At 56.7% G+C, this 26,982-nt stretch overlaps 1 protein-coding gene across 1 annotated transcript in view; it reads left to right on the plus strand.

Annotated features, from left to right (window-relative positions):
- The window catches only part of EFCAB6 (EF-hand calcium binding domain 6), a 135,410-nt gene that overhangs the window by 82,662 nt on the left and 25,766 nt on the right, over positions 1-26,982 (plus strand). The window contains exons 19-24 of the mRNA XM_059680844.1: positions 396-492; positions 8,557-8,675; positions 10,551-10,790; positions 14,234-14,389; positions 21,536-21,731; positions 24,222-24,413. Of these exons, the coding sequence (XP_059536827.1) occupies positions 396-492; positions 8,557-8,675; positions 10,551-10,790; positions 14,234-14,389; positions 21,536-21,731; positions 24,222-24,413 (1,000 nt within the window). The remainder of the gene's footprint in view (positions 1-395; positions 493-8,556; positions 8,676-10,550; positions 10,791-14,233; positions 14,390-21,535; positions 21,732-24,221; positions 24,414-26,982) is intronic.

Below are 26,982 nucleotides of genomic sequence, written 5' to 3' on the forward strand. Positions count from 1 at the left end.
AGCTGAGGCAGGCGTCTGAGGCGCTGCCCCATCGTCCCCCGTCGTTGCCTCAGTCTGAACTGTCCCGTGACGTGTGACCCCAGAAGTAAAGTTTTCAGCGGTTTTCTTACAAAGACACCGATGTATTGTGCCCCCCCCCCACCCCCCGGCTGCTTCGTGAGCTGCAGAAAAAGTTTAATCGCGTTTATCTGAAAATAAACGAGGACTTGTCTCATTTACTAAGACTTCCCTAACGTACAGCCGGGGAGATCAGACCGTCTTTTAAGCATTAAGTTAGACCAGGTGCGGACCAGGACTCTAACGGGGTCTCTGACACGGGGCCGGGGACTTCTTGGGAGATGGATGAGCCCATTCCATGTAAGCACAGCTACTCACTGATTTATTTCTCTTTTAAGACAAAAGCAGAAGGTCACAGATTCAGAACTAGCTTGCGAGCAGGCTCACCAGTACCTTGTCACCAAAGCAAAAAACAGGTGGACAGACTTGTCGAAGGTAAGAGCACGATCGTTTCCTTGGAGGCAAGGAAACCTCTTTCAGGTTCTGAGATCCCTGGGTGACCGAGCCGCCAGATCCGGTCCCGAGACGGCGGGCGGCCTTGCACCCCCAGCCACAGGGCCTTGCAGTCGAAATACTTTCAGACAGATGCCCACACTCGAGGCCAATCGCGGTGCAGAGCAGTCAGTGGTGGTGGGAGTCAGGGCCGGGAATGCCTGGCTGTGTCTCCGGTTTGGCGTGAACTAGAAACGTCAGTGAGCGTGTGAGAGGCTGTCAGACCCCTTTCACACGGCGATGAGCCTGCGCTTTAAGCGGCATTCCCTCTGTGCTGCCCAGAGGGTGGACAGCCCTTCAAGGTGAGCGCCCTCCTGTGTCCCGATGGGAAACACTGTAACCACCACAGCGACCCCTGCAGGCCGCAGACCGAGTGCGCCGGGGCCGGGCTTCCCAGTGCCACACAATGGCCTCACTTGGACCCTATCTTTAAACTGCTTGAGGGAAGTCTTTCCGCGTTATTTGGAACAATGTCCCCACATTGTTTCATTTGGTCGTTTTCTTCCTGTGTTTGCTGTGTCTTGGCCTGTGCCCAGGTGAAGGTCGCTCTGTGAAGTCCTTCTGAGTTCCTCGGCTCCCTGTCCCCTCTCCCCGTCCCCTCTCCCTAGTGCTCTATCCGTTGTCCCCTGTCCCCCGTCCCCTATCCCCATCCCCACCCCCTGTCCCCTGTCCCCTATCCCCATCCCCATCCCTATCCCCACCCCCTGTCCCCTGTCCCCTATCCTCATCCCCATCCCCCATCCCTATCCCCACCCCCTGTCCCCTGTCCCTATCCCCCATCCCCCATCCCTATCCCCACCCCCGGTCCCCTGTCCCCTATCCCCATCCCCATCCCTATCCCTCATCCCTATCCCCACCCACTGTCCCCTGTCCCTATCCCCCATCCCCATCCCCATCCCCATCCCCCATCCCTATCCCCACCCCCGGTCCCCTGTCCCCTATCCCCATCCCTATCCCCATCCCTCATCCCTATCCCCACCCCCTGTCCCCTGTCCCTATCCCCCATCCCTATCCCCATCCCCCATCCCTATCCCCATCCTCATCCCTATCCCCATCCCCATCCCTATCCCCATCCCCATCCCCATCCCTATCCCCATCCCTATCCCCATCCCCATCCCCATCCCCATCCCCATCCCCATCCCCATCCCCATCCCCATCCCTATCCCCATCCCCATCCCTATCCCCATCCCTATCCCCATCCCCATCCCTATCCCCATTCCCATCCCTATCCCCATCCCCATCACTATCCCCATCCTCATCCCTATCCCCATCCTCATCCCTATCCCCATCCTCATCCCTATCCCCACCCCCTGTACCCTGTCCCCTATCCCCATCCCCATCCCCATCCCTATCCCCTATCCCACTTCCCCTGTCCCCTATCCCCATCCCTATCCCTATCCCCCATCCCTATCCCCACCCCCTGTCCCCTGTCCCTATCCCCATCCCTATCCCCATCCCCCATCCCTATCCCCACCCCCTGTCCCCTGTCCCCTATCCCCATCCCCATCCCTATCCCCATCCCTATCCCCACCCCCTGTCCCCTGTCCCCTGTCCCCTATCCCCATCCCCATCCCCATCCCTATCCCCTATCCCCTGTCCCCCGTCCCCTGTCCCCTATCCCTATCCCCACCCCCTGTCCCCTGTCCCCTATCCCCATCCCCATCCCCATCCCCCATCCCTATCCCCACCCCCTGTCCCCTGTCCCCTATCCCCATCCCCATCCCTATCCCCTATCCCCTGTCCCCCGTCCCCTGTCCCCTATCCCCATCCCTATCCCCATCCCCATCCCTATCCCCACCCCCTGTCCCCTGTCCCCATCCCCATCCCTATCCCCATCCCTCATCCCTATCCCCACCCCCTGTTCCCTGTCCCTATCCCCCATCCCCATCCCTATCCCCATCCCCCATCCCTATCCCCCATCCCTATCCCCACCCCCTGTCCCCTGTCCCCTATCCCCATCCCCATCCCTATCCCCACCCCCTGTCCCCTGTCCCCTATCCCCATCCCCATCCCCATCCCCCATCCCTATCCCCACCCCTGTACCCTGTCCCCTATCCCCATCCCCATCCCTATCCCCACCCCCTGTCCCCTGTCCCCATCCCCCATCCCTATCCCCACCCCCTGTCCCCTATCCCCATCCCCATCCCTATCCCCACCCCCTGTCCCCTGTCCCCTATCCCCATCCCTATCCCTATCCCCTATCCCCTGTCCCTCGTCCCCTGTTGCCTATCTCCATCCCTATCCCCATCCCCATCCCTATCCCCACCCCCTGTCCCCTGTCCCCTATCCCCATCCCCATCCCTATCCCCACCCCCTGTCCCCTGTCCCCTATCCCCATCCCCCATCCCTATCCCCACCCCCTGTCCCCTGTCCCCTATCCCCATCCCCATCCCTATCCCCACCCCCTGTCCCCTGTCCCCTATCCCCATCCCCCATCCCTATCCCCACCCCCTGTCCCCTGTCCCCTATCCTCATCCCCATCCCTATCCCCACCCCCTGTCCCCTGTCCCCTATCCCCATCCCTATCCCTATCCCCTATCCCCTGTCCCCCGTCCCCTGTTCCCTATCTCCATCCCTATCCCCATCCCCATCCCTATCACCACCCCCTGTCCCCTGTCCCCTATCCCCATCCCCATCCCTATCCCCACCCCCTGTCCCCTGTCCCCCATCCCCATCCCTATCCCCATCCCCATCCCTATCCCCCGTCCCCTGTCTCCTATCCCCATCCCTATCCCCTATCCCCTGTCCCCCGTCCCCTATCCCCATCCCTATCCCCTATCCCCTATCCCCTATCCCCCGTCCCCTGTCCCCTATCCCCATCCCTATCCCCTATCCCCTCTCCCCTGTCCCCTATCCCCATCCCCATCCCTATCCCCATCCCCCATCCCTATCCCCACCCCCTGTCCCCTGTCCCTATCCCCATCCCCATCCCTATCCCCATCCCCTATCCCCATCCCCACCCCCTGTCCCCTGTCCCCTATCCCCATCCCCATCCCTATCCCCACCCCCTGTCCCCTGTCCCCTGTCCCCTATCCCCATCCCCATCCCTATCCCTATCCCCACCCCCTGTCCCCTGTCCCCTATCCCCATCCCTATCCCCTATCTCCTATCCCCTGTCCCCCGTCCCCTGTCCCCTATCCCCATCCCTATCCCCATCCCCATCCCTATCCCCACCCCCTGTCCCCTGTCCCTATCCCCTGATCCCGTCCCCTCTTAGGCGAGCCCATTGTGCCTCATGCAGCTCACAGGCTAGGAAGGTGACGGCTGATGAGAAAGGCAGGTCACAGAGCAGACAGGCACTGTGGGGAAGAGGGACAGGCCGATGGAGAGGGGCTGGGGCTGCGGGCAGAGGTCCTCGTCCTGCCTGGCCTGCCGTCCCTCCTTCTTGAACCACTTCCTCCGCCCCACACACTCCTTCAGCCTCCCCCTCCTGGCGGCTTGACCTCCTCCCTCTCTGTGGACCCCCCTCCTCGGCGGTGTGTCCCCACTCAGGCCCCCAGCCCTCTGGCCCTGCTCTGCAGATGCCCAGCCACATGGGCGGGTGGGGCCCACGCTGTGCTGCCAGGCAACCCCCCTCTCTGCACTGGGCGGGCGGGGGTGTGGGAAGGAAGGGGACACAGGTGACAGAGGAAGGGCGTCTGTGGAGGCAGGGCCAGGAGCCGCCTTGTCCGGAATAGAGCACAGCCACACCCCTCCCCTCTCTGGGCCCGCAGGACTGACGGACCCTGCCTGTGCCGTCCCTGCATGGGGCCCTGCCCCTCCTTGGCTTACGTGGAGTGAAGCTCTGGTGGAGTTGGTGCTGGGCTCTAACCTGCAGACGAGACGATTCACGCCGTGCCGTGCCCCCCGGGGGCAGCAGGGGCGGGTCACGCGTGGTCCCCTGCTCTGGGCTTCTGGCCTGTGGCCTGTGTAGGTCGCAAAAGTGACCGAAGGCCTGGAGGCGGCCTCTCTCAGCTGCACGGCTGTTGGGAGCTCAGCTAGCAGGGCCCGCTGACCCCCAAACGGAAGCAGGACCCGGCATTGAGCCATCTTCACAGTCACCTGGCTGCCCAGCCTCGCTCCGCCCCGGGCTGCACAGCTGAGTCCTCGGGAGACACAGGAGCCGTCCCCGGGGGCAGCGTAATAGGCTCATTTCTAGTTAAGTGTTTGCCGGAAATAAGTTCTTCGGTTTCTTCAGCAAACATTATTATGAGCTCACTACGCACTGTTGCAGGGTGTTAAAGCCACAGACAAAAAGACAGGGTTGTGCCTGCACAGACATGGGTGCAGCAGGGGCGTTGGGGTTGTGCACACTGCGATGGGGGGGCTTTCCTGTGATGGGGCTCCGGGAGGGAGAGGCCACCGGAAGGACCGCAGGTGCTGGGCAGGGTGGGGATGCGGAGGCTGTGGGGACTGAACCAAGGCCAGGCCCGGGGACTGCCCGCATGGCGGGCTGCAGACAGTTCAGCAGGGAGTGTCCAAGGGCTCGACCGGGCAGTTTCCAGGGCGAGGCAGGCCGGGCACAGGTCCCAGCAGGCCTCACGTGCTGTAAGCTTTTGTTGTTGTTGTTAAATTGTCGTCAATTCACAGCATAAAGTGACATCTTAGCCATTGTTAAGCCACCCGTTTAGTGGTGATAAGTGCACTCACATTGTTTTTAAAGGGGCTTGGAGATCATCCAGACCTAATTTCTTGAAGCTTAATTCTTTTTTAAGATGTGACTCTACAGTAGATACAATAATATATGTATGTGATGAAACACATACACCGAGTGGCCAGATTATTATGACCACCTGACGTTTGTAGCAAATTAGCTATAATTTCACACTGAAGTTGCTAGAGGGCCAGACCATTATAAATAGGGAAGCAGGTTGTTTACCACGGCAGTAGAAGTGATTTTTTTCTGAAGATATGGGTAAACAACGCGATTTAACAGCCTTTGAACATGGGATACACACACACACACTCACACTGAGTGGCCAGATTCTTATGACCACCCCATCAGTACTTTGTTGGGCCACCTTTTGCCTTCAATATTGCGGCGATTCTTCTTGGCATTGACTCCACGAGATGTTGAGAGGTGATGCGAGGAATCTGACACCATGCCTGATGAATAGCACTGTCCAGTTCTGTGAGATTTGATGGTTGTGGAACCAGCTGCCTGATGGCTCTTTTAACTTTGTCCCACAAATGCTCAATTGGATTGAGATCTGGTGATTGTGGGGGCCACCTAAGCAAGGTAAAGTCTCCCTCATGTTCTTGAAACCACTCCTGCACAATACGAGCACCATGGCAGGGCGCACTGTCTTATTGGAAGAAGCCATCTCCATTGGGATACGCCATCAACAGGATAGGATGAACTTGATCAGCAACGGTACTTAGGTATATTGTGCTATTCAGACATTGTTCCACACGAATTAAAGGGCCCAAATCATGCCAGGAAAACATGCCCCAAACCATAACACTGCCCCCACCAGCTTGAAGGGTTGTACTCATGCATGTGGGGTGCACGCTTTCATGCTGTTTCCGCCAAATTCTCATTCTGCCATCTGCATGGCAGATGCAACTGGAAACGTGATTCATCGGACCACGTGACTTTTTTCCAATGCTCGACTGTCCAATCCTTGTGTTCCTGTGCGAATTGGAGACGTTTTATCTTGGTAACTGCAGACAGCAAAGGTGTTCGAGCAGGCCTTCGGCTTCCATATCCCACACGATGCAGTGTGCGGCTAATGTGCCCACAAACGTCAGGTGGTCATAATAATCTGGCCACTCAGTGTGTGTGTGTGTGAGTGTGAGTGCGTGTGTGTGTGTGAGTGTGTGCGCATCCATCCCACACTCAAAGTCTGTTAAATCGTGTTGTTTACCCATGTCTTCAGAAAAAAATCACTTCTGTCGTCGTAAACAACCTGCTTCCCCATTTATAATGGTCTGGCCCTCTAGCAGCTTCAGCGCGAAATTACAGCTAATTTGCCTACAGACATCAGGTGGCCATCATAACCTGGCCACTCGGTGTATAATATGTGCACATCTCTGTCTTACAGTGTACATAGTAATAATGTATACGTATTCTTAAATGCATTTAAGTCGTCACCATGTCCTGCAAATCATGTCCCCATGTAACCAGCACCCGGATGGAGGAATAGAACGTTGCCGGGTCTCCCTCTTCCTGTGCCGGCCGGGCGGCGCGTGCTCTGGTTTTGTGGCCACGGCCTTCAGTGTCGCGGCTCAGCCGCCCCGCGTGGCCCCGGTGCCCTCCACAGCTTGGGTCTGTCCCTCCAGCGCATGTGGCAGTGTCTCTTGCAGCTCTAATTAGCATTTGTGGCGACTAATGAGACCGCGTGGCTTTCATCTTACCCGTCAGGCGGGCTCCTTCCTGTGAAGCGCGTGCCTTTTTGCGTTTCTCACACCGGCTGCCCGCCTCCTTCCCACCGGCCCGCGGAGCCCTCGCTGTGGATGGGCGGCGAGTTGTTCGTGGCGCCACATGATGCGCGTGCCTGCTCCGTTTTGCTCTGTCTGCACACTTTAAAGGGCTGTCTTTTGAAATGATAGTTCTTTTTAACGTAGGAGATGTGTGACGTTTCCCGGGAGGTCTTGTTGAAGGAGCCAGGACGACAGCCCGCCTTCTCTCCTGGGCGCTTAGCGTTTCACTCGCACGCTCAGGGCCTGCAGCCGGCACCCTGTCCCCTGCGTGTGGGGAGGCAGGGCTCCGGCTCCTGCTTCCCCTCGGCCGTCAGCCCTCCTAGCTCCATTCTCTGTGAAGCCCACCCCGTCCTGCCTCGAGGCCCTGGCAGCGTGCTGTCCTCTTGGTCCGTTTGTCTGTCCTGGCACCAACACCGCACCCTCAGGTCACCGCCACTCAGTCACACACCCTAGTCGGCGGGTAGGCCAGGACGAGGGGTTCTCAGTCATTTGTCAGGTTCCACCGAGAACAGTACCCACTGGGGTGTGTGCCGAGAAATGACACTTTACTGTTTGGACTCTTCAGCCCACGGTGAGTTGGAGGGGCTATTTCCACCCGTTGGTATTTTCTAGACTCTCCCCATCACGCTTTGGAGTAGACTTTTCTGTGTAGAAGTTCTGCAAGCATTTGTAAGATTTACTCCCGGGACTTCCTATTTTTGATGCTATTTATAAATGTTATTTCTTAAAATTCATTTTCTGTCCGATACCTAAAACCATGAACGGTTTTGCCTCTTGATATGGAATCCAGATTTCTTGCTAAATTCTTTTAGTCTAAGACTTCATTTGTGGAATTCTGTATTCCTGCACGTACAATCAACTCCTCTGTGAACAATGAGGGTGGTGTTTCCTCCCATCCCAGCGCCATACCTTTCGCTCCTCTTTCTGGCTAAACCGCACTGACCCGGGCAAGCTGCGCCGCCCCTGCCTCCTTCCCGATCCCGATCCCCATCGGGGGGATGCTCCCGTCCTCCACTGGTCAGTGCTCGCTGAGCGCGGGGAGGGCCCATGGCTGGTGGTCGGAAGTGGTGAAAGGCAGTGCTGAGTGCCAGGCGGTACCTGCTCTTCTGGTCTGTGGTCCCCTCAAATCCCTGATGAGCCCCCAGTAACCTCTCAGGGACATTAACATGGCACCACACCAGCTTGCCATGGCGGCGGGAGTCCCGTGTCCCTCATTTCCCTCCACAGCCACTGCGCTGAGGTGTAACAGGAAGCCTGGCCGCAGCCTCCTCCCCAGGATCAGAGAGGGGGGAAGGGGCTAGAGGGAAGCGGGGAGAGCTTTATTCTCATCGTTTAGAGCCCAGTGTGTCCGTCAGGAGAAGAATCCGGGTCACACCTGAGACCACGCGCTCCCTGAGGCCGGTCCCGCCGGCCCAGAGCCCTGTCCTGTGTGCTCGTCACCGTCCGAGGGGCGTGATGAGGTGGCTGGGACTCGGGTGAAAGGTGGTCAAGCAGGTGGATGGGGAGGACAAGGGGTTAGGTGGTCCCAGAGATTGACAGCGGGAAGCCCTGTGCCCCGCCACAAACACGTGCTGTGCTGCTAAACGCCACCTCCTGATGTTGTAGAATTTCACAGAAACCGATCATGAGGGCGCCGGCATTCTTCGCCGACGGGACATAAAGACCGCGCTGTTCGGCTTCGATGTTCCCCTCACGCCGCGAGAACTGGAAAAGCTGTGGATGCGGTGAGTGGCGCTCTCCTCCCGGCCGCCTGCATCAGCACCAACCGTCCGGCACTGCTGGGGGGCGGGGGGGGGGGGACGTGTCTGTCCTGGGCCCAGGCCCTCGCTCCTGTTCCCCGCAGCAGCCTGGAGAGCAGGTGGCCTCGGGGCACGCAGAACCAGGGGCAGCACGGCCACCAGTCACACGGGTTCGTGGCCCAGGAGCCGAGAGTCCCTCCCCTGAGCCTCGGCTCTCCTGCGACTCAGCAGCCACAGGCTCCCCGTCGCTAGCGATGGAGGCCGGAGTTGGACAGAGGCCTCATAGACACGGGGTTTGCTGGAAGAAAAGAAGCTCTGACCATGTGGAGGGGCCCCAGGGCCTTGTCAGCTGGTTACGTTTTTCAGAAATCGTCTGGCTGTAGCCGTGGCTGCGCTTGAACCCGGCCCCGTGGCGGCATCCCGGGCAGATGTCTGACACTCCGTTTCCACCTCCAGGTCCAGGTCCCTGTCTGAGCCCCGTCCCCTCCGTATATGTGAGCGCCGCTGCGCGCCCCCCCCCAGGGCCATGTGCACCGCGCACGTCCTCTGGGGGGCAAGCTCGCGAAGCAGCTCAGGCCCTTTCTTAGCCCCTCACCTGTTCCACGGGGAAGGCCGCAGTGTCGGCCACGGTTAGAATTGGTGGGCTGTTCGTGTCTGATTTAGAAAAGCACCTTGAGACTCTTACACGGTCCTTTCTCTCTGTAGATCAGTTCCGACAGGGCGTGAGCCTCCCGTCCGTTTTCTTTCTCAGTAGGTTAGATCGTGGGTCCCTCTGATGGCCAAGGGATTGGGGCACAGCGAGCACATGCGTGGGCTCCCACCCACCCTGACAGACAAGAAAGTCAGCTGGGTCAGTGGATGCATTCTCTTCATTGTTACTCGGTGAAGACTGAGGCGAAGGGCGCGGCGGTCCCAGAGCCGGGGTTCCGCGGTCCTTCAGCCTCTTGTCCCGGGAGCAGCAGAGGGAGGCTCGCTCTGCACAGGAAAGCGCCCGCACTTCCATGCACGCACCGCCACCTCGGCCTGCGGAGAGACGCCGCGGCCTGTTTAAACACAGGCTTGGTCCTCGCGAGTCGGAGTTTCTGTAGGAAATCTCATCCGCAAATGCCATTTTTATTGATTAGATGAGGACCAAGATCTTGCTGTTAAAACAAATAAAGACTGTTTTTTTCTTTAAAGAAAATGGGCAATTTGCCTTAACATATTTTATTGAAGTAATTCTTTTAGAATAATGTTGGGAGATAAAAACCCTCCATTATGTCTTTTTAAATGAGTTATAACTCAGAGGAACTTCAGTAATAGAAAGGGACACAAAAGGCACGTAGCGTAATGCTTATCTTCCTTCCTCACCGGCCTCTCTCCTGCCTGTGTGTCCCCGGCATCGTTTCAAAGACCAGGCGGGGGTTTGCCTCACGCGGCGTTCACTTGCTGAGTCCTAAGCGTGAACGCGCTTTTCGAGGCTTTTCTTGTAACCTCAGCGTAGTTCCTTCACTCGCGGTGCCGGGAACACGCTGCCCAGTGAACGGAGGGCTGGTTTCCCGCCTGCGGTCACAGCGTGTTGCCATCCGTCAGCACGGCGGCGAGCAGATTGGGTTGCTGTCTGTTGGGGTGGCCGGGGCCACCTTGTATGGGGTGAGCCTGCTGTGGGACGAGCAGTGGTTTCAAACTCCCACGTGCCTGCGAGTGGCCTGAGGACCTGGGTACATGCAGGCTCAGAGCAGGGGGCCTGAGGCCGAGGTCCCGGTCACTGGCCCCCGGGCGAGCCGGTACTGCTGGCCTGCGGAGCGCTGCGTGCGAGGGGCCGGGCGCCCTGGCGCACCGTCAGAGCTGGGCACTGACCACGTTTGCTCATCTCTGCAGCTATGACACCAAGGGGAGGGGGCACATTACGTACCCGGAGTTCCTGCACCAGCTGGGGATCACGTACTCGGCGGACGTGCACCGGCCCTACGCGGAGGACCACTCCAACTTCATGGGCCACTTCACGAAGCCGCCGCCGCCGGAGCCACCACGGGAGGAACGCCCAGCGCAGTGCCCAGAGCAGCCCCCAGAGCAGCACCCTGCGCAGCTGCGGGGCACGGACATGGCCAAGCCAGCCAGGTGAGTCAGGGCGTGTCCCAGGCCCGGAGCTGCCGTCTGAGCCGCCCACCCCCGTGGCTGCCATCTGAGCTGCCCACACCCGTGGCAGACGTTCTGAGATGTGGCATCCGGGGCTGGCGAAGTGACGAGGCTGCCCTGTGCGCTCGCTGCCGGATGCTAGACAGGGCGCTGTCACAGCCCCGCAGAGTGCCAGCCGTGCACTGCCCGCCGCTCGGGGACTGTCCCTCTCAGGCATTTACTGTATGTGGCCCGGCCCTTCCCGGGCAACTAGGATGCAGGCGCATGAAGACACGCCTGTCTCAGCCGATGCCTGACACCGAATTGGTGCCCGGCGAATATCTGTTGAATGAACGAGTGAGTGAGTGAGTGCACAGACATGGCCTTGGCCTCAGTGGTTCCATTGTAAGGACTTTATACCAGAGAAATAATGCAGACGAGGCCCTCGGGTTGGCAGCGGGCAGGGAAGGCTGGCCGGAGCTCCCACGGCTGGTCCCAGTGAGCGCGCGGGCACGTGGAGTGTGGCCCCAAAGGCTATGAAACATCTGCCGCCACGAAGCCGGGGCAGCATGTGTGACCGAGGGCTGATGGGAAATGCACTTGGACGGCACGTCTGTGTGACTGCAGCGATGCCAAGCGCACGGGCCTGGCCGCGAGGCCCTGGAGGTGCACGCAGAGGGTCCCGCCAAGTCGTGTTTGGATCGTGGGACTGGGAGGATTACCTTCAAAGGGGAAAACCAGTTACCAGCGTCGTACCTTGAAAGTGTTCGGCATGGGAGCGAGCTTTGCCATGTCTGAGTGACCACAGAGCTGGGGGGCAGATTTTCCTGGCCCATCTCCGTCCTGGTCCCCCATCAGCACTGCCAGGCCTGGGCTCTGCTCCCTGCCCCTGCTGCCCGGGACTGTGCCGCCTGTCTCCTGCTGTCACTCCAGCTCTGTCCCCGCCCCTCAGAGAGCCCACGAGTGAGTGCATGACTTGTTGCTGAAGAACCCCCAGAGGAAACAAGGCCCAGCAGCACAGAAATGAGGGGCCAGGGCCACAGGGGTTAAGGGGAAAGCAGTGTGCCGCCCCTGAGGGATGGGGAAGTGACTCAGATGTAAAGAGGATGGAGTTTGGAAAGGAAAAAATATGCATAAGATCGGTGTAAATCACACATGCCTCGCACTAATGAAAAAGCGGACGTATCTTTATCAGACAGGGCTGGTCTCCTTACCCACCCCCAACCCCCAACCCCCTCCCCCACACCGCGTGTGAGCAACGAGGTGGAAGGGAGCGCCCAGCTTCTCCCCTGCTGCCGCTCCTCCCTGTGTCCTCCAACTGGGAGCCGGTGGAGGGGGGTTGCGGGGGAGGGATTCCTGACCGCCACACCCAGCCAGCCCTCACTCCCCTGTCCTCTGCGGGGTCAGCCTCTCCTGCTGGACCAGCCTGATTTCATTAAACTGCCGCCATCTCTGTTTTCTCAAAGGCATCGGTTGCAGCACTGTCAGGTGGCCGCTTCTGAATTCCGGGGCAGCGGGGCCTCTGGGTCACCCTTAAGGTTCTGTGTTTCCAGGACTTTCCCCCTTGTTTCTACTGAAACTCTGAGGAGATTGACAGACGGGCATCGTGCTCAATTCACGCGACCAAAATGGTGTCTTTGCCTCTTACATCTACGGGAATGGGTTCTGTTTGCAGTGCCCTGAACACATTTTTTTCACTTAGAAAAATCCTCTTTTAAACTCGTGTGTGTTTTCCATGTCTTGCGCTTTTTTTTTTTTGCCTGAGTCTGAGCTGAAGGCTTGGAATCAGTGCCGCCCTCAGGGCCCGGCCAGCTCCTTGTGCCCAGGCCCAGAACACAGAGCCTGCGGCTGGCTCAGCCGCCTCAGAGTCAGGGGGGGAGGGGGGGGGGAGGTGGCCGTCCCACTGGCCATGACAGTGGCCCCCGGGCTTCCGTGTCACTGTCCAGACCAGGAACCGGACGGGAACCCAGAGCAGCAACGGTCGCCCCGAGCGTGGCTCACACGCTTCCGTGCGGCACGCTCTGTGCTCTGGGCCTCGCGCCGTGGACAAGCACGCTGCTCAGTGCGGCGGGAAGGGCTTGGGAGAGACCTGGGGCCGAGGTGTGCAATCCTTACCTGCCCACACTCTCCTAGTCCCGTACATTCCTTTTGGTCAGAGAACTTCCTGAGAAGCAGAATCATAGCACGTTTAGAACTTGGGCACGTTCTGCAGGAAAACCAGCCTCTAGCGCAGTGGTTCTCAACCTTCTGGCCCTTTAAATACAGTTCCTCATGCGGTGACCCAACCATAACATTATTTTCGTGGCTGCTTCATAACTGTCATGTTGCTACTGTGATGAATCGTCATGTAAATATCTGATATGCAGGATGGTCTTAGGCGACCCCTGTGAAAGGGTCGTTCGACCGCCAAAGGGGTCGCGACCCACAGGTTGAGAACTGCTGCCCTAGCGGGAGCTTGCCCGCCACCCCAGGGCCCTGTCTCATCCCCATCTGTCCAGTGGGGTGACCGGGACCCCTCCTCGCAGGGCTGTTGGGAGGAACAAGAGGGAGGGGCTCACAGCGAGGCCCGGGCTTGCCAGTTGCTGCGCACGGATGGTGCCGTTTCTTAACAACAAAGTGTCTGATTAAAAACAAGGGTCCCTGGGCCTTCCCTCCGTGACTCTTACTGGCCCTCCCCTCCCTGCTGCCCCTCCAGGGCAGCTGCTCCTGGCTGTCCCTGGCCCCCAGCACTCCTGGCCCAGGGAGCTGCCCGCCAGCTCCTTCAGCTGTCCTGCTCCCGGGCCACCTTCCCAGTGACGCCTACCTACACCCTCTCCCACGGAGGCCACTCCCAGTCCTGCTCGCGGCTCTCTCCTGACCCACTTGGAGTCACGGGAGGTGTCCCGGTGCCCACAGCAGTTTCTGGCAGCAGGTGCCAGGGAGCCTTCAGGGGGAAGAGCGCGTGTGTATAAAAACCACCCTTTTCATTCTTGGTCCCACTCTGACAGTCCTGATTCTAGTAACAAGACAAGACTGGGATTCCTCTAACGCAGTTTTGCTGGTGATGATAATGTGATAAGCCTGCAGACTTACACATTTTTACAGAATACCTCTCAATGTCAATGTCGCACCAAGGCTGCAAAACAGCTTCAGAGTCGGTTCTTTTTTTTTTTTTTAATAGATTTTTATTGATTTCAGAGAGAGAAGGAGGGAGAGAGAGATAGAAACATCGATGAGAGAGAATCATTGATCAGCCTCCTCCTACACGCCCCCTACTGAGGATCAATCCCGCAATGTTCCCAACTGGGAATCGAACCTTCCCAGGCCTACGCTCTGTCCCGAGCCAAACTGGCTGGGCCAGAGGGAGTCCTGAATGAATCACCCGATCATCACGAGGGTGACGGTGAAACCCTCGCCTTAGGAGGTGATTGCTTTCCTGTGGGTGTCTGACCTGCATTCTCTTGCAGGGAGAAGCTGAAGGACCACAGTGCAGACATCAGGAAGGCGCTGACCAAGCTGGACGCGTGCGGCAGCGGCTCGGCGTCCCTGTGCCAGCTGCAGAGGGCGCTGCGGGACAGCGGCTGTCCCCTCAAGGAGGCGGAGCTGGCCGCGCTCCTGGGCAGGTTTGCTCTCACTGGCCGTGCGTGGCTTTCATTTCTCCTCTGTCCAAGCAGACTCCTGACAGGGAAATGACCCCCACACCTCCCTCTGGCCGGGCTGCACCCTAATGGGCTCGAGTCACCCCGAAGCAAAAAGGAAAAGCAGCTTAGACACGTAGCGCTTCCTGATGTGTCTCAGCACATCGCACCCTGTTTTAACTTCGTTTTTATCTTACCCACGTTCTGCCTGCGCTTCGGCCGGCGCCAGGTAGCTCTCCGGGCCACTGTCCTCGTGCCCCTCCCCAGGGCCAGCTCCCAACGCTCAGGTGACATCTCTTGGTACTTAACTTCGTGTTTCTGAGTGACGGGCTGTACAGCTACTTCTTGACTTTGTACCGTTAGGCTGTGTCTATTGACTTCCCAGCAGGAAGATGCGGATTTAACTCTTTTTCACCCATCACCTGCCACCAGCCACCTCTCCCACAGCCTCCACCCCACCCCCCACGGAAATACACGCAAAAAGTCTCCATGGGTGTTACCTGCTGCTTCTCGGTTTCGGGGAGACCAGTATCCGGGGTTTATTGTGACTAGCTGGTCACGTTTCCTTTTTAATGGAGCATCTTGTTTTTCCTGGAGTTCATCGTATTTTTTCTGTTTCTTTAGTTTCCATGTGGTTATTATCAGTAATTGAACCCCTAACTCACCCCACTTATGAAATCTCTTTCTTTTCGTGGTTGCTCTGTAGTTTGCAATATACACGAACAAGTAGCCTAAGTCCAGTTTCAGCTAACACGATGCCAGCTCATGGGCGGGCAGGTGCCTTATAACGGAGACTTCCAGATCCTTCCTCCTGTCCCCCGTGACACCGCTGTCCTTCACCTTCATGCTTATCCACACGCTGTGACCCACAGTGCATTGTTACTACTTTGAAAAATCATTGTCAGGTCAACTGAGAGTCAGAAAAGTAAGAGACGTTGTTTTACCTTCGCTTACTCCTTCCCTGGTGCTCTCCTTTCTTTATGGGGATCTGAGTTTCTAACTTACACAACGTTCCTCTCTCTGAAGGATCTCCGTTAGCATTTCTTGAAGGGCAGGGCAGCTGGTGATGAGTCCTGAGGTTTTTGTTTGTTCGTTTTTTCAATATATTTTTACTAGGGGCCCGGTGCACGAAATTCGTGCACTGGGTGTGGGGGGTGGGGAGTGTCCCTCAGCCCAGCCTGCCCCCTCTCACATACTGGGAGCCCTCAGGCGTTGACCCCCATCACCCTCCAATCGCAGGATCGGCCCCTTGCCCAGGCCTGACGCCTCTGCCAGAGGTGTCAGGCTTGGACAGAGGACCCCCATCTCCCCCCGATCACTGGCTCTGGCCCCCGCCCAGGCCTGATGCCTCGGCCAGAGGAGTTGACCCTCATCACCCTCCGATCACCAATCACCGGATCGGCCCCTTGACCAGGCCTGAGGCCTCCGGCAGAGGTGTCAGGCCTGGGCAGGGGACCCCCAGCTCCCCGCGGTTGCAGGCTCCACCCCTGTCCAGGCCTGACACCTCTGGCTGAGGCGTCCGGCCCGGGCAGCAGGGACCCGCAGCTGCAGCGGCCCCACGATCGTGGGCTTCGCTTTAGGCCCAGGCAAGGGACCCCTAGCTCCTGGGACTGCCAGCTTCGACCATGCCCAGCTCCCATCACTGGCTCCACCCCTACTTCCTGCTATCACTGGCCAGGGCGGCAAAGGCGCCTGATTCTCCGATCATGGCGGGGGGGCAGCTCTTAGCTCCCCCCTGGGTTTCCGATCACTGTCAGTGGCAGGGGGCTTCTTCCTGCTTTCCCTTTCGCCTCCCTGCATTGTGCCTGCATATGCAAATTAACCGCCATCTTGTTGGCAGTTAACTGCCAATCTTAGTTTTCAGTTAACTGCCAATCATAGTTGGCAGTTAATTTGCATATAGCCCTGATTAGCCAATGAAAAGGGTATCGTCGTACGCCAATTACCATTTTTCTCTTTTATTAGTGTAGATTGATTTCAGAGAGGAAGGGAGAGGGGGGGGGAGAGAGAGAAACATCAATGATGAGAGAGAATCATTGATTGGCTGCCTCCTGCATGCCCCCTTCTAGGGATCAAGCCTGCAAGCCAGGCATGTGCCCTTGACCAGAATCGAACCTGGGACCCTTCAGTCCGCAGGCCGAGGCTCTATCCACTGAGCCAAACCAGCTAGGGAAGTCCTGAGATTTTGTTTGCCTGAGATAGTTGTCGTTTTCCTTCATTTCTAGAGGATAATGCCACTGGATATAGAATTCTAGGTTGCTGGTTTTTTTCTTTCAGCACTTTAATTATGTCAGTTCACTCTTTTCTTGCATGATTTCTGATGAGAAGTACCATGTAATTCTTACTTTTGTTCCTCTGTAGGTAAGGTTTTCCCTCCCTTTGGCTTCTTTCAAGATTTTCTCTTTGTCTTCAGTTCTCTGAAGTTTAAACATGGCATGCCTAGGTGTGGATTTTTTGGTATTTATCCTGCTTGGTGCTCTCTGAACGTTCTGGATCTGTGCTTTGTGTCTGTCATTAATTTTTTTAAATTCTTGGCCATCATTACTTTAGATGTTCTTTCTGCTCCTTTCTCTTTTTCTCTCCTCCTGGTATTCTAATTATATGGATGTTGCACTTTTTGAAATTGCCCCACAGTTTCATATTCTATTCTATTTATTTTAATTTGTTTTTCCCTTCAAATTTCCATTTGGGAAGTTTTTATTAACATACTGTTAAGCTCAGTGATTTTTATCCTCAACCATGTCCGATCAACTGATGAGCCAATCAGAGGTGTTCTTCATTTCTGTTGCCCTGATTTTATTTTGAGTATTTCCTTTTTTAAAAAAAATATATGTTTATTGATTTCAGAGAGGAAGGGAGAGGGAGAGAGAAATAGAAACATCAATGATGAGAGAGAATCATTGATCAGCTGCCTCCTGCCCACCCCACACTGGGGATCGAGCCCACAACCTGGGCATGTGCCCTGACTGGGAATTGAACCCATGACCTGCTGGTTCACAGATTGATGCTCAACCGCTGGGCCACGCTAGCTGGGCTCCAAAATTTCCTTTTGATGCTTTCTTAGCATTTCCACCTCTCTGCTCACATTATGCATTTGTTCTTGGGTGTTGTCTGCCTTTTCCATTAGAGCCCTTTATATATTAATCATAGTTAATTTAAGTGTCCTGTATGGTAATTCCAAAATATGTGTCATGTCTGAATCTGGTTCTCATGCGTTTAGTGTGAGGTTTTATGTTGATTCGGGTAGGGATTGGGCTGTGCTTAATGTTGCTATAGCTGTCCATTTCCTCCAGCATCCTTGTTTTTGTCCCTTACGTTTTTGGGGGTTTCCCTAGGAACTCCTCCTCAAATAGAGTCTATGTTTTGTAGTTCTTCCCATTGAAACCCACTCTTGCTAAGTTTGCTTCATATTTATACTCTGATCTTATTGATAGGTTGTTTGTTTCCTGAAGTTTTTAATTTCCTTTTTGTCTTTCTTGCATTATTTGCCTTTATGTTACCTTGTCAAATATAGACAAATGCAGACTTAGTAAAGAGAGACTTTATTTGAAAAGACTATTGCAATAGGGAGGGAGGACTGTGGTTATGGGGAAGGAAGGCTGTTGCACTAGGGAGGGAGGACTGTGGTTATGGGGAAGGAAGGCTGTTGCACTAGGGAGGGAGGACTGTGGTTATGGGGAAGGAAGCCTATTGCACTAGGGAGGGAGGACTGTGGTTATGGGGAAGGAAGGCTGTTGCACTAGGGGACTGCCCTGACCAGGAAATCTGCAAGCATCTCCCAGTTTAGGCAGAAAAGGGCCTTTGTGGGGATAAAGAAAGGCCTGAGTGTGGGGTAAGGAGATGAGGGGCTGTGACCACACACTGCGGCAGGGAATGTCTGTCCTGTGGTCAGGTGTCCGGAGGGGCCTTGCGGAGGGGCTATTCCCCACCCCGATGCTGCAGGGAAGCTTAGTTAAGTTTGGTCAAGTCAATTTTGTCCAAATCGGCCAGTGAGTAAAAGAAAGTTCAGGTCATCATTTCTAAGACGCTGCCGGGGTCCAGCCCCAGCGGGTCCAGGGGTCCCCAAAGGCGTAGACGGAGTCGGCGAAGAAGGAAGGACATGGAGACAGTGTTCAGTTGATCAGCAGCCTAGCCAGGATCTCCAGCCAGGATCTCCAGCCAAGTTCTGTACAGGTTCTCCAGCCAGGTTCAGTCACCAGGTTCTAGTCAGGTTCTCTTGCCAATTTCTGTAGTCAGGTTCAGTCCAGGATCTTTTGCCATGTTCTCTCCAGCGAAGTTCTTCTGTCTGTAGGTTCTGTGTAGGTTCTGTATTCTTGGCTCTCTTCTTAACTTCTGTCTCTTTCTGTCTTGTTACATCTGTATTTATACCAGTTGATTCAATCCTATCAATCTCTATTACAAAGGTTAGGGCGTTTCTTATCTCCATTCCAGGGAGTAAAGATTATGTAGCTTAAGCATGATTGTTTGTAGTGATTAACTACCCGCCTGGCACTTAGTTAAGGAGTTTCATCCCCTCCCTGACTTCAGGGAAAAATTCCTACCTGGGGAAACAACCTTTCTCGGAGAGGTGACCTTGGTTAAAACACACAGCGCTAAGGGGAGCAAACATATTAAGAACCGTATGCTATATATGCCAGGTCCCTTGAAACAGCAAGGATGGACCGGCTCCCGGCAAGACGCGGCATTGGGAGGGCTGCGTCCGCCTCGACATGGGCAAACTTAGGAGTCTTTTCTAGGTCAGATGGGAAACGCTGGTTCTTTGACGTAAGTCATGTCCAAGGACGTCGTGGGAGGTGATTTCTGTAACCGTCACTGGTTTCCAGGGGCACGGGCTCAGGCAAACCTCCATGTTGTCCAGCTCCAGTTCCCCCAGCATCCGCCCCACTTCCTGTTCCCCGGCCTCTTCCCTGGTGCCCCATCCTAGCGCCGGGCCCCACCCTGTCCTCGGTCTGACGCCCAAGAGCCTCCCTGTCTGCCCCCACCATGCTCCTGGGTGGGACCCCCCGTTCCCAGCTTTTCACATCTCTTTTCTTAATTGCATCCTATTTTGCTGGAGTACTTTCTGACGTAATTTTCTAAGAAAGGGTGGACAGGAAGTAAATGCTCTGAGTTCTTGTTTGTCTGAAAATTTTTAAATTCTTTTTCACACAGATTGATAACTTGAGCATAAAATCCTAGTAAGAAAATTCTTTTCCCTTAAAATTTTGAAGACATTGCTCCATTGTGTTCAAGCTGTGAGGAGTCCCATGCTAGTGTGTGTGTGTGTGTGTGTGTGTGTGTGTGTGTGTGTGTGTGTGTGTGTAAAGAGAGAGAGAGAGAGAGAGAGAGAGAGAGAAAGGACCGATTCATCCTCAAATGCCCGTGTGCTCTCTTCTTCCTGAGATAGGGTCTCCTCTCACTAAATCTATTTCCAGCTGAACAAGAATTCATATGCATTCAATGAATAAATCATGGAAAAATAGCACGCGATAAATAATTAACTAAACGAGTGAGAGAGTCTTCTAAGCATGGTGAGTCTTGGTGCATTTATAAAGGACAACAGAAGGACTGGGGTTTTTGTGGTCCACCTCTCGGGGGGGCGATCCCTTCCTTAGGGATTGAAACCTTAATGAGGGCCCATCGCTCGACTGCTTGTTTCTTCTCAAAGACCTCTGATGGGAAACAGCTCCGTTATTTGTAATTACATGTAGATTATTCTTTTCTAGATCCAAAATAGATTTTTCTAAATAATACCAAGAAGATTAGCATATGCATTTGATTTTATTACTAAATTTTAATACCAAGTTGGCAGTTCACCCTGCTGATGAAATAGAGCTGATTACCCTCTCCCTGTGTCTCCAGCGTGAGCCAGCGCCGTGGGCTGGGCGGGCTGGCTGCTCTGCAGCTGTGGGGCGGAGACACGGCTCTGGCTCCTGCTCCTCAGAGCAGGTCTCCGAGTCTCTGGGAGCTTCTCCCTCCCCGGGAGCTTCTCCCTCTGCTTGCCAGGAATCCGGGCTCCTCCTCTTTGACACACTCCTTCCTGCTGAAAGGAAGTTTAGGTGTTAACGTGCCAGGAATGCCCAGAGAACTTAAGCGGCAGAACTGGGAGCTCTGCATGCAGTTAAACGATATCTGCATCTTCAGTAAGCTTGCGCGATGTTCTTATGGAACCTTAGATTCCCCCCCCACCCCCATGTATCCTTTCAGGGTTTTGAGGCGCTTGGGCGTTGGAGCAGAGGCAGGAGGGGCCTGTTTCTACGGGCATGACCTGCTGACTCGCTTCCTCAGCGGAATTGTTCTTTGAGAAACGACTAAGCTAAACAGGTTTTGTGAAATGCCCTTCGGCTTGGCAGCTCAGTTTCAGCCGTTCTTGTAAAGCAGCGGTTCTCAACCTGTGGGTCGCCTAAGACCATCGGAAAACACATATAGAATTACATATGGTTTTTGTGGTTAATCACTGTGCTTTAATTATGTTCAATTTGTAACAATGAAATTGGGGGTCACCACAACATGAGGAACTGTATGAAAGGGTCGCGGCATGAGGAAGGTGGAGACCGCTGTTGTAAAGGAATGATCGGGTGTTTTACTCAGTCCTTCTCCCTTTGCGCTGTCCTCGCTGCATTTCTCTTCCTTTCAGATTCCCCAGCCGCTTCTCAGGGCAGTGTCTCATCGGCTAAGATCTCCAGGACCCACCCCTACCCTCCATCACCCCCCCTGTGGCCCCGCCCCACTCCACAGACCTGACTACCCCGTAACACTGCTCTGCCAGCGCCAGCCCTGCCGAGGCACCCCTGTTTGCCCCGCTCATGACCAGATTCCTTAGTGGGGCCTCGTGCAGCGTCTCTCCAGACTGTGAGCCCTGTTGTCAGCCTTCACGCCTCAGAGCCTCAGGCCAGGCCGCCCCGTGGCCTCACCGCCGGCAAGGGCCCACACGCTCTCCTCTCCCAACCCTGACCCTGCTCCCAGATCTTGCAGGCTCTGTGTGTGCCCGTCTGCCGCCTGGCTGATTGGTGTGCAGGCCCCACAGGCCGGGGAACGGCGCCTAACACCATTCCTGTTCTCCACCCATTCTGTGCTCAGCTAGTGTGTGTTGAATGAATAAGTGATAGGGTTTTTTAATTAATATGTTCTTTTTTCTTCCTTGGGGACCAGTTTGGGAATCAGCTGGCAAAACAATTCCATCAATTACCTTGACTTCTTGAGGGCCGTGGAGGGCAGCACGCCATCCGGAGCTGAGCCGAAAGAGAGCGAGGCGGGCGTGCCGGTCAATTTTGCGAAACTGAGTCCGGAGGAGGTTCTGAAGAACGTCCAGAAAGTGGTGGCCGCCTCCGGCCCGGCTCTGGCCACGGTACGGCAGGCAGAGCTCTCACTGGAAACCGACGCTCTGGGGCTTGTGTCGACCCCTCCCGCCTCTCCACGCCCCCAGGTGTCGGGCCTCCGAGGAGTGGCTCAGATCATATTGCTCAGTGAGCAGGTGTCTGTCCACTCTTGCTCGATACAGAGCTCCCATGCCCTGGCCGGTGGCTCAGTGGGTTGGAGCATCGTCCCATACACCAAAAGGTCACAGGTTCGATCCCTGGTCCAGGCACATACCTAGGTTGCAGGTTTGATCCCCAGTCAGGGCACGTACAGGAGGCAACTGATGGATGTTTCTCTCTCTCTCTCTCTCTCTCTCTCAAAATCAATGAACGCTTCCTCACAGCACTGGGCCTGTGGAGGGGGTGGCGCAGGCGGCTTACAGAGGTCGGCCAGGGTGGGGCTGTGGCTCACACTCAGAGTGAAGACTGCCAGGAGCCAGAGAGGGTTTAGGAGGGCCACCGAGTACCCTGACACTGTAGGCTGGCATCTGTGTGGCACCTAGAGCATGCCAAGACCTGGGGACTGGGTCAGGGTTCTCGGAAAGCAGGGCTTGGGCCATGTTCCCGGGGTGGTCATGGTCCCCTGAACTGGCCCACAGTCTCCCGTGCAGCAGCAACAGCAGAAAGAGAAAATGCTGGCTGCAGAGGGCAGGCTGTGGTCTGAGCCGGGCATGCAAAGCTGCGTGCGATGCTGGCCATGTCTCACGTGCAGACTCGCCGGCCCGCTCCATGCCCAGCTCTGCAGAGCGAGCCTGCAGCGGGGTGGGGAGAGGGACAGAGGTGGGCCGCCAGCCAGCATGCAAGCAGTCTGGAATGCCTGCACCTTGGCCTTAATCTTGGACAGCCAGCATTTTTGCATGGAGGAGTTCTCTATGAGGATTTTACACTCGGCCTTTACGGTACTGATTATCTGAAGCTCAGTGGGAGCATGACGCGGGCCACCTAGAAAACCCACCGCAACCTTTCAGCGCCAGAGCTCGCACCAGGGCCGCCCTGCCCGGGGGTCTGCACACGTGTGCACGGGAACCAGGATGTTTCTCAAACCGAGGTCCATGGAACCTTTGGGAGGAACCCTGGCTGTCACTTCTGAGAAACACTCCTCAGGCCATCAGGCCATGAGGTTTTAAGCTGGAAGGTGGGATCCCTGGCCTAGACAGTGGCAGGTGGGCTGCAGAGGGACAGCAGGAGAGGAAGGAATGACGGCGTCGAAGGACAGCCGTCTGCATACCGGACATTGCGCGCATTTCCTCACATCGCTGCAGGCGTGTGTCAGCTGCATCTTGTTTCTGAAATGACATAGCAACCCCTTATAGCTGTGTCGAGCATTATGGGTTCCCAAGCCCTTCTCATCTGATTCTTCCCCGCATCCCGTGGTCGGGCAGCTGGGCCAACATGGGAACCACGCAGACCAGGGGCGTGCAGCCCCAGGCCGCCTCAGGTCCTCTGAGGCTCATCCCTCCACAGCTACCGCGGCCCACCACGTCCCGGGACGGGAGTACGTCCGGGTGCCATGGTCAACTCAGAAGAGCCTGAGGCGTGAAGCCCGTTTCTATGGAGCAGCTAAGCTCAGAGCAGTTCAGGGCTCCTGGGGGGCAGCAGAGCGAAGGCTCAAAGTCTGCTTCCTGGCCCGCGGCCAGAGGGTTCCCCCACGCACAGCGCCTCGTCCTCCCTCAGGCTGGGTGCAGACCTGGAGCTGGGGCACTGAGGTTAGCAGCGCACACGGCACAGCCCTGGGCGATGGGGTTGCCGAGGTGACTGGGGGAGGAGTAAAGCACTGGAATTTGGTTTGGGGTCTGCAAGCACATTGAAGTCTGACTTTAAAAAAAAAAAAGATCTTAACCTACCGCTTGATCCAGACTTCCTAGTGCAGGAGAAGTGAATGGTTTTGTTTCGACAGATGGAAAAAATGTGCTTGCTTTTTATAGCACGTTTGCGCTTTTCCAGGGCGCCTGCTGGGCCGCTGGGCTGGCACTGTCTCCTGGCCCCGGGCAGTGGGGTCCTCCCAGAGGTGAGGGCACGGGTTCGGGCTGGCCGAAGGGGAAGGACAACAGCTCCTGGCACCAGCCTCAGGCTGGGGGTGACGGAGGGACCCCACCTTCTGGTGCTGGTGACATGAGACTCCTTCCTGAGACCCGCCCGCCCGGTGCTGTGGGGTTGCCCGGGGCCTCCTGTTCCTGGAGGCTTACTCTCCAAGCAGCCAGAGGAAATCAGGGAGAGACCTTGGGCCAGTTATGGGGGCCAGGTTCCCTTCGCCTCTTCCAATTGGTGTCCGAGAGGAGTGAAGACAGCGCGCCCCCAGCGAGGCTGGCACGGCGCACGCCTCTGCCTGTCTGCCCCTCGGGCCCCAGCACCTGCTGAGTGAGGCAGCGTTCAGACGGGCATGCACTTGGCTTTGTTCGCGTCGCGCAGGAGCAGCACTAAGGAAAGCGCCTCTGGAATATTCGCTGGACGTAGCACCTGCCTGTCTTTCTCTCTTGCAGGCGTTTTCTGCCGTGGACAGAGAGGACACGGGGTTCCTGAAGGCTTCGGACTTTGGACAAGTGCTGAAGGAGTTCTGTTCCAAGCTGACAGACAACCAGTTCCATTACTTCCTGAGGAAACTGCGGCTTCACCTGACGCCCTGCATCAGCTGGAAATACTTCCTGCAGAGCTTCGGCGGCTTCCTGGAGGAGGTGAGTGCCCGCGGCTCCTGGGCCAGGGGCTGGAACGCACTTTTGCAGAACGAGTGACCGATCAAAAGCGCGTCCGGTACGTCGGCAAGCTCCTCGCGCGATTCGCTCGTTCTGAAGGAAGCGTTGGTGTCGAGTCTATAGGAGAAGGTACATGTGTATCTTTTGCTTCATTTGAAAGTTACCGTCTTATTTTCAGAGACGTTTGGGAGCTTGCTTTTGTCTGGTTGTTTCGAGTGCTCGGGATTCTTAGGTCCCTGGAGATGCTCTGATGTCCGGAGAAGTGAGGCCCCGAGTGGCAGTGGAGGAACTGGGACCCACTCAGGAGGCATTTGTTGAGGACCCACTATGGGCCAGGCCCTCCCTAGGCCATGTATCAGGCAATCCTGGGGTAGAGGGAAATGTGGAGATAGTAGGCGTAAACAGATGTATATCAGCGGGCCCCAAGGGAAGTCAGGGAGGACTTCATGGAGGAGGGGGGGTGGCTGACCACGGGCTCATATTTCTTCCTGAGGACTGCTGCTTGGGCTGCACAAGATGTATATTCCTAGGTGGTTTCTTGATTTGTAAACGTAAATGGGCCATCGTTAGAGAGAATTCCAATCTAGTTTTAACCAGCGCAGATCTCTGTAGTCACCATTCTGTGCTCAGTGAGCCTGGACACGCGCAAAACATCCACAAATAATGCAACAGGCTCAACCAGGGTTACACTCAGCTGCCCCGGAGCTGGTGCGCAGGTCATTTCCAGCGGTGCGCTTCATACGCGGACACCCAAGTTCATAAATCCTCGCTCGCCTGTCAGGGTAAATTCTTGGGAATGAGCTTCCCCGGGCAAACAGCGGAAGGTGTTTAAGGTTTGAGGTTCACGGTAGTGATCACAGCAGCCAGCCCTGGCAGCGCCTTCAGATGCCACTGTGAGCGCTGCTGGGGCGCTGGGCACAGAGGCGCGGGAGCCTCCGCAGTCACCCTGTGGGGGAGCGGGGGGTCGGGGGGCCCAGGGAGTCTGGCCCGGCTCCAGGCCCTGAACGCTGCGCTGTGCCCGCTCCTCCGGGGCTTGTGGTTTTTTTCATCTTTTTGACAAACATTTTTATTTGTGTCAAAGTTATATATGCCCACGTGGAAATAAAATTGAGTTGTTGCAGAAGATTTAAAGGCCGAGAGCACTTGATCAGCTGCCCGCCTCCGTCCGCTCCCAGAGCTCTCACCGGAATTGGTGGTGTTTCTCCAGCTGTGAACCTGCTTGTCTCCGGGCGTCTGCCTCCCTCCCGCCTGGAAGCGTTGCTCTGGGTGTTGCTCCCGCTCGCTGAGATGGGAGAGGACTGGCTTCCCCATCCCAGCTCCCGGCCCTCCTCCGGGCTCCCGTGGGGGGCCTCCTCTGTAGCTGCCTGTCACTCACCCTGATGTCATTGGCATTCCCGGGTCATTGGTTTTCCCCTCAAATGTGGATCTGTTTGGTGTATACCTTCCCGTGGTCTGGATTCGCTCCTTCCACCCACCAGTGCTCCTGCGGGCCCACTGTGTGCCAGGCTCGCGCCGCATGCTGGGTCAGCAGGAACCACACTGACGCGCCCTGCCCACCAGGAGCTTGCATTCCACCGAGGGAGGAAGCGAAGCAATGAGATCCCAGTGTGTGCCGCGGAGAAGATGTAGCAGGGCAGGAGGTGACAGGAGCCGAGAAGCAGGGGAGGGAGGGACCCAGCGGTTTCGATGCTCAGAGCTGGTGCAGGAGGTGCCCGACTGGCGTGAGAAGAGTCGTGGTGTGGCAGCCAAGAGCGGGTGACGCGGGCAGGAGGTGCGGTCAGGGAGGGGGTGGGCGGCCATGTCACTGTGTTCCCAGCAAAGACTGCCCGGGCCTTGCCTCTGAGGCACACACAGAGGAGAGCGGCGTGACCCGACTTACATTTTAGGAAGTCGCTGTGGGAGGTGGATGGAGAGGAGACTGTGGGTCAAGGTCAAGGCAGGAGGCGGCCTCACCCCTGCGGTGGGGAAGCTGCTGGCGGTTAATTCCAGACACATCTGCAAAGTGGACAGACAGGCCTTGCTGCTGGCACATCTGTGCTGAGGGTGAGCGGGGCGGGGGGGAGGGGCAGGGGGGACAGAGAGAGAGTCAGGAGAGGCCCCAGGCATTTGGGGTTTGAATCGGGGGAGGCAAGAGGAGAGGAAGGTGCAGGACCAGTCCCTGGACTGTGGGCTCCCCGCTCTGTGTTCCAGTGGGGACCGTGCACCCGTGGGTGCGAGCCCAGGCCTCTGCGGGCTCTGTGGCAGCGCGGGCTTCTTGGGCAGCATGTGCCGAGGTTGGGAGGCGGGCTCCCGCCTCAGTGCGGTGCCTCCCTGGCCTCGGGTCCCCACGAGCATTCCTGATGGCTCTGGAATGACGGGACCATTTTGAAAGCCTCGAGTGTTGCCAGCCTGCGTCCCTGATGTGGGTTCTCGCTGTCCTCCTTGCTCCGGGAGCTCTTCACTGCACATTCCTGCCGGAGGCGTCAGGGCCACTGCAGGCGGAGCCAGTGGGCTGCATGGGGCTGGGACCAGGGAGGCAGGTGGCACTGTGGGGTGGGGGCGGGCACGGCCT

This window comes from Myotis daubentonii, chromosome 2, assembly GCF_963259705.1.
Source record: "Myotis daubentonii chromosome 2, mMyoDau2.1, whole genome shotgun sequence".
In the NCBI taxonomy this organism is placed as follows: Eukaryota; Metazoa; Chordata; class Mammalia; order Chiroptera; family Vespertilionidae; genus Myotis; species Myotis daubentonii.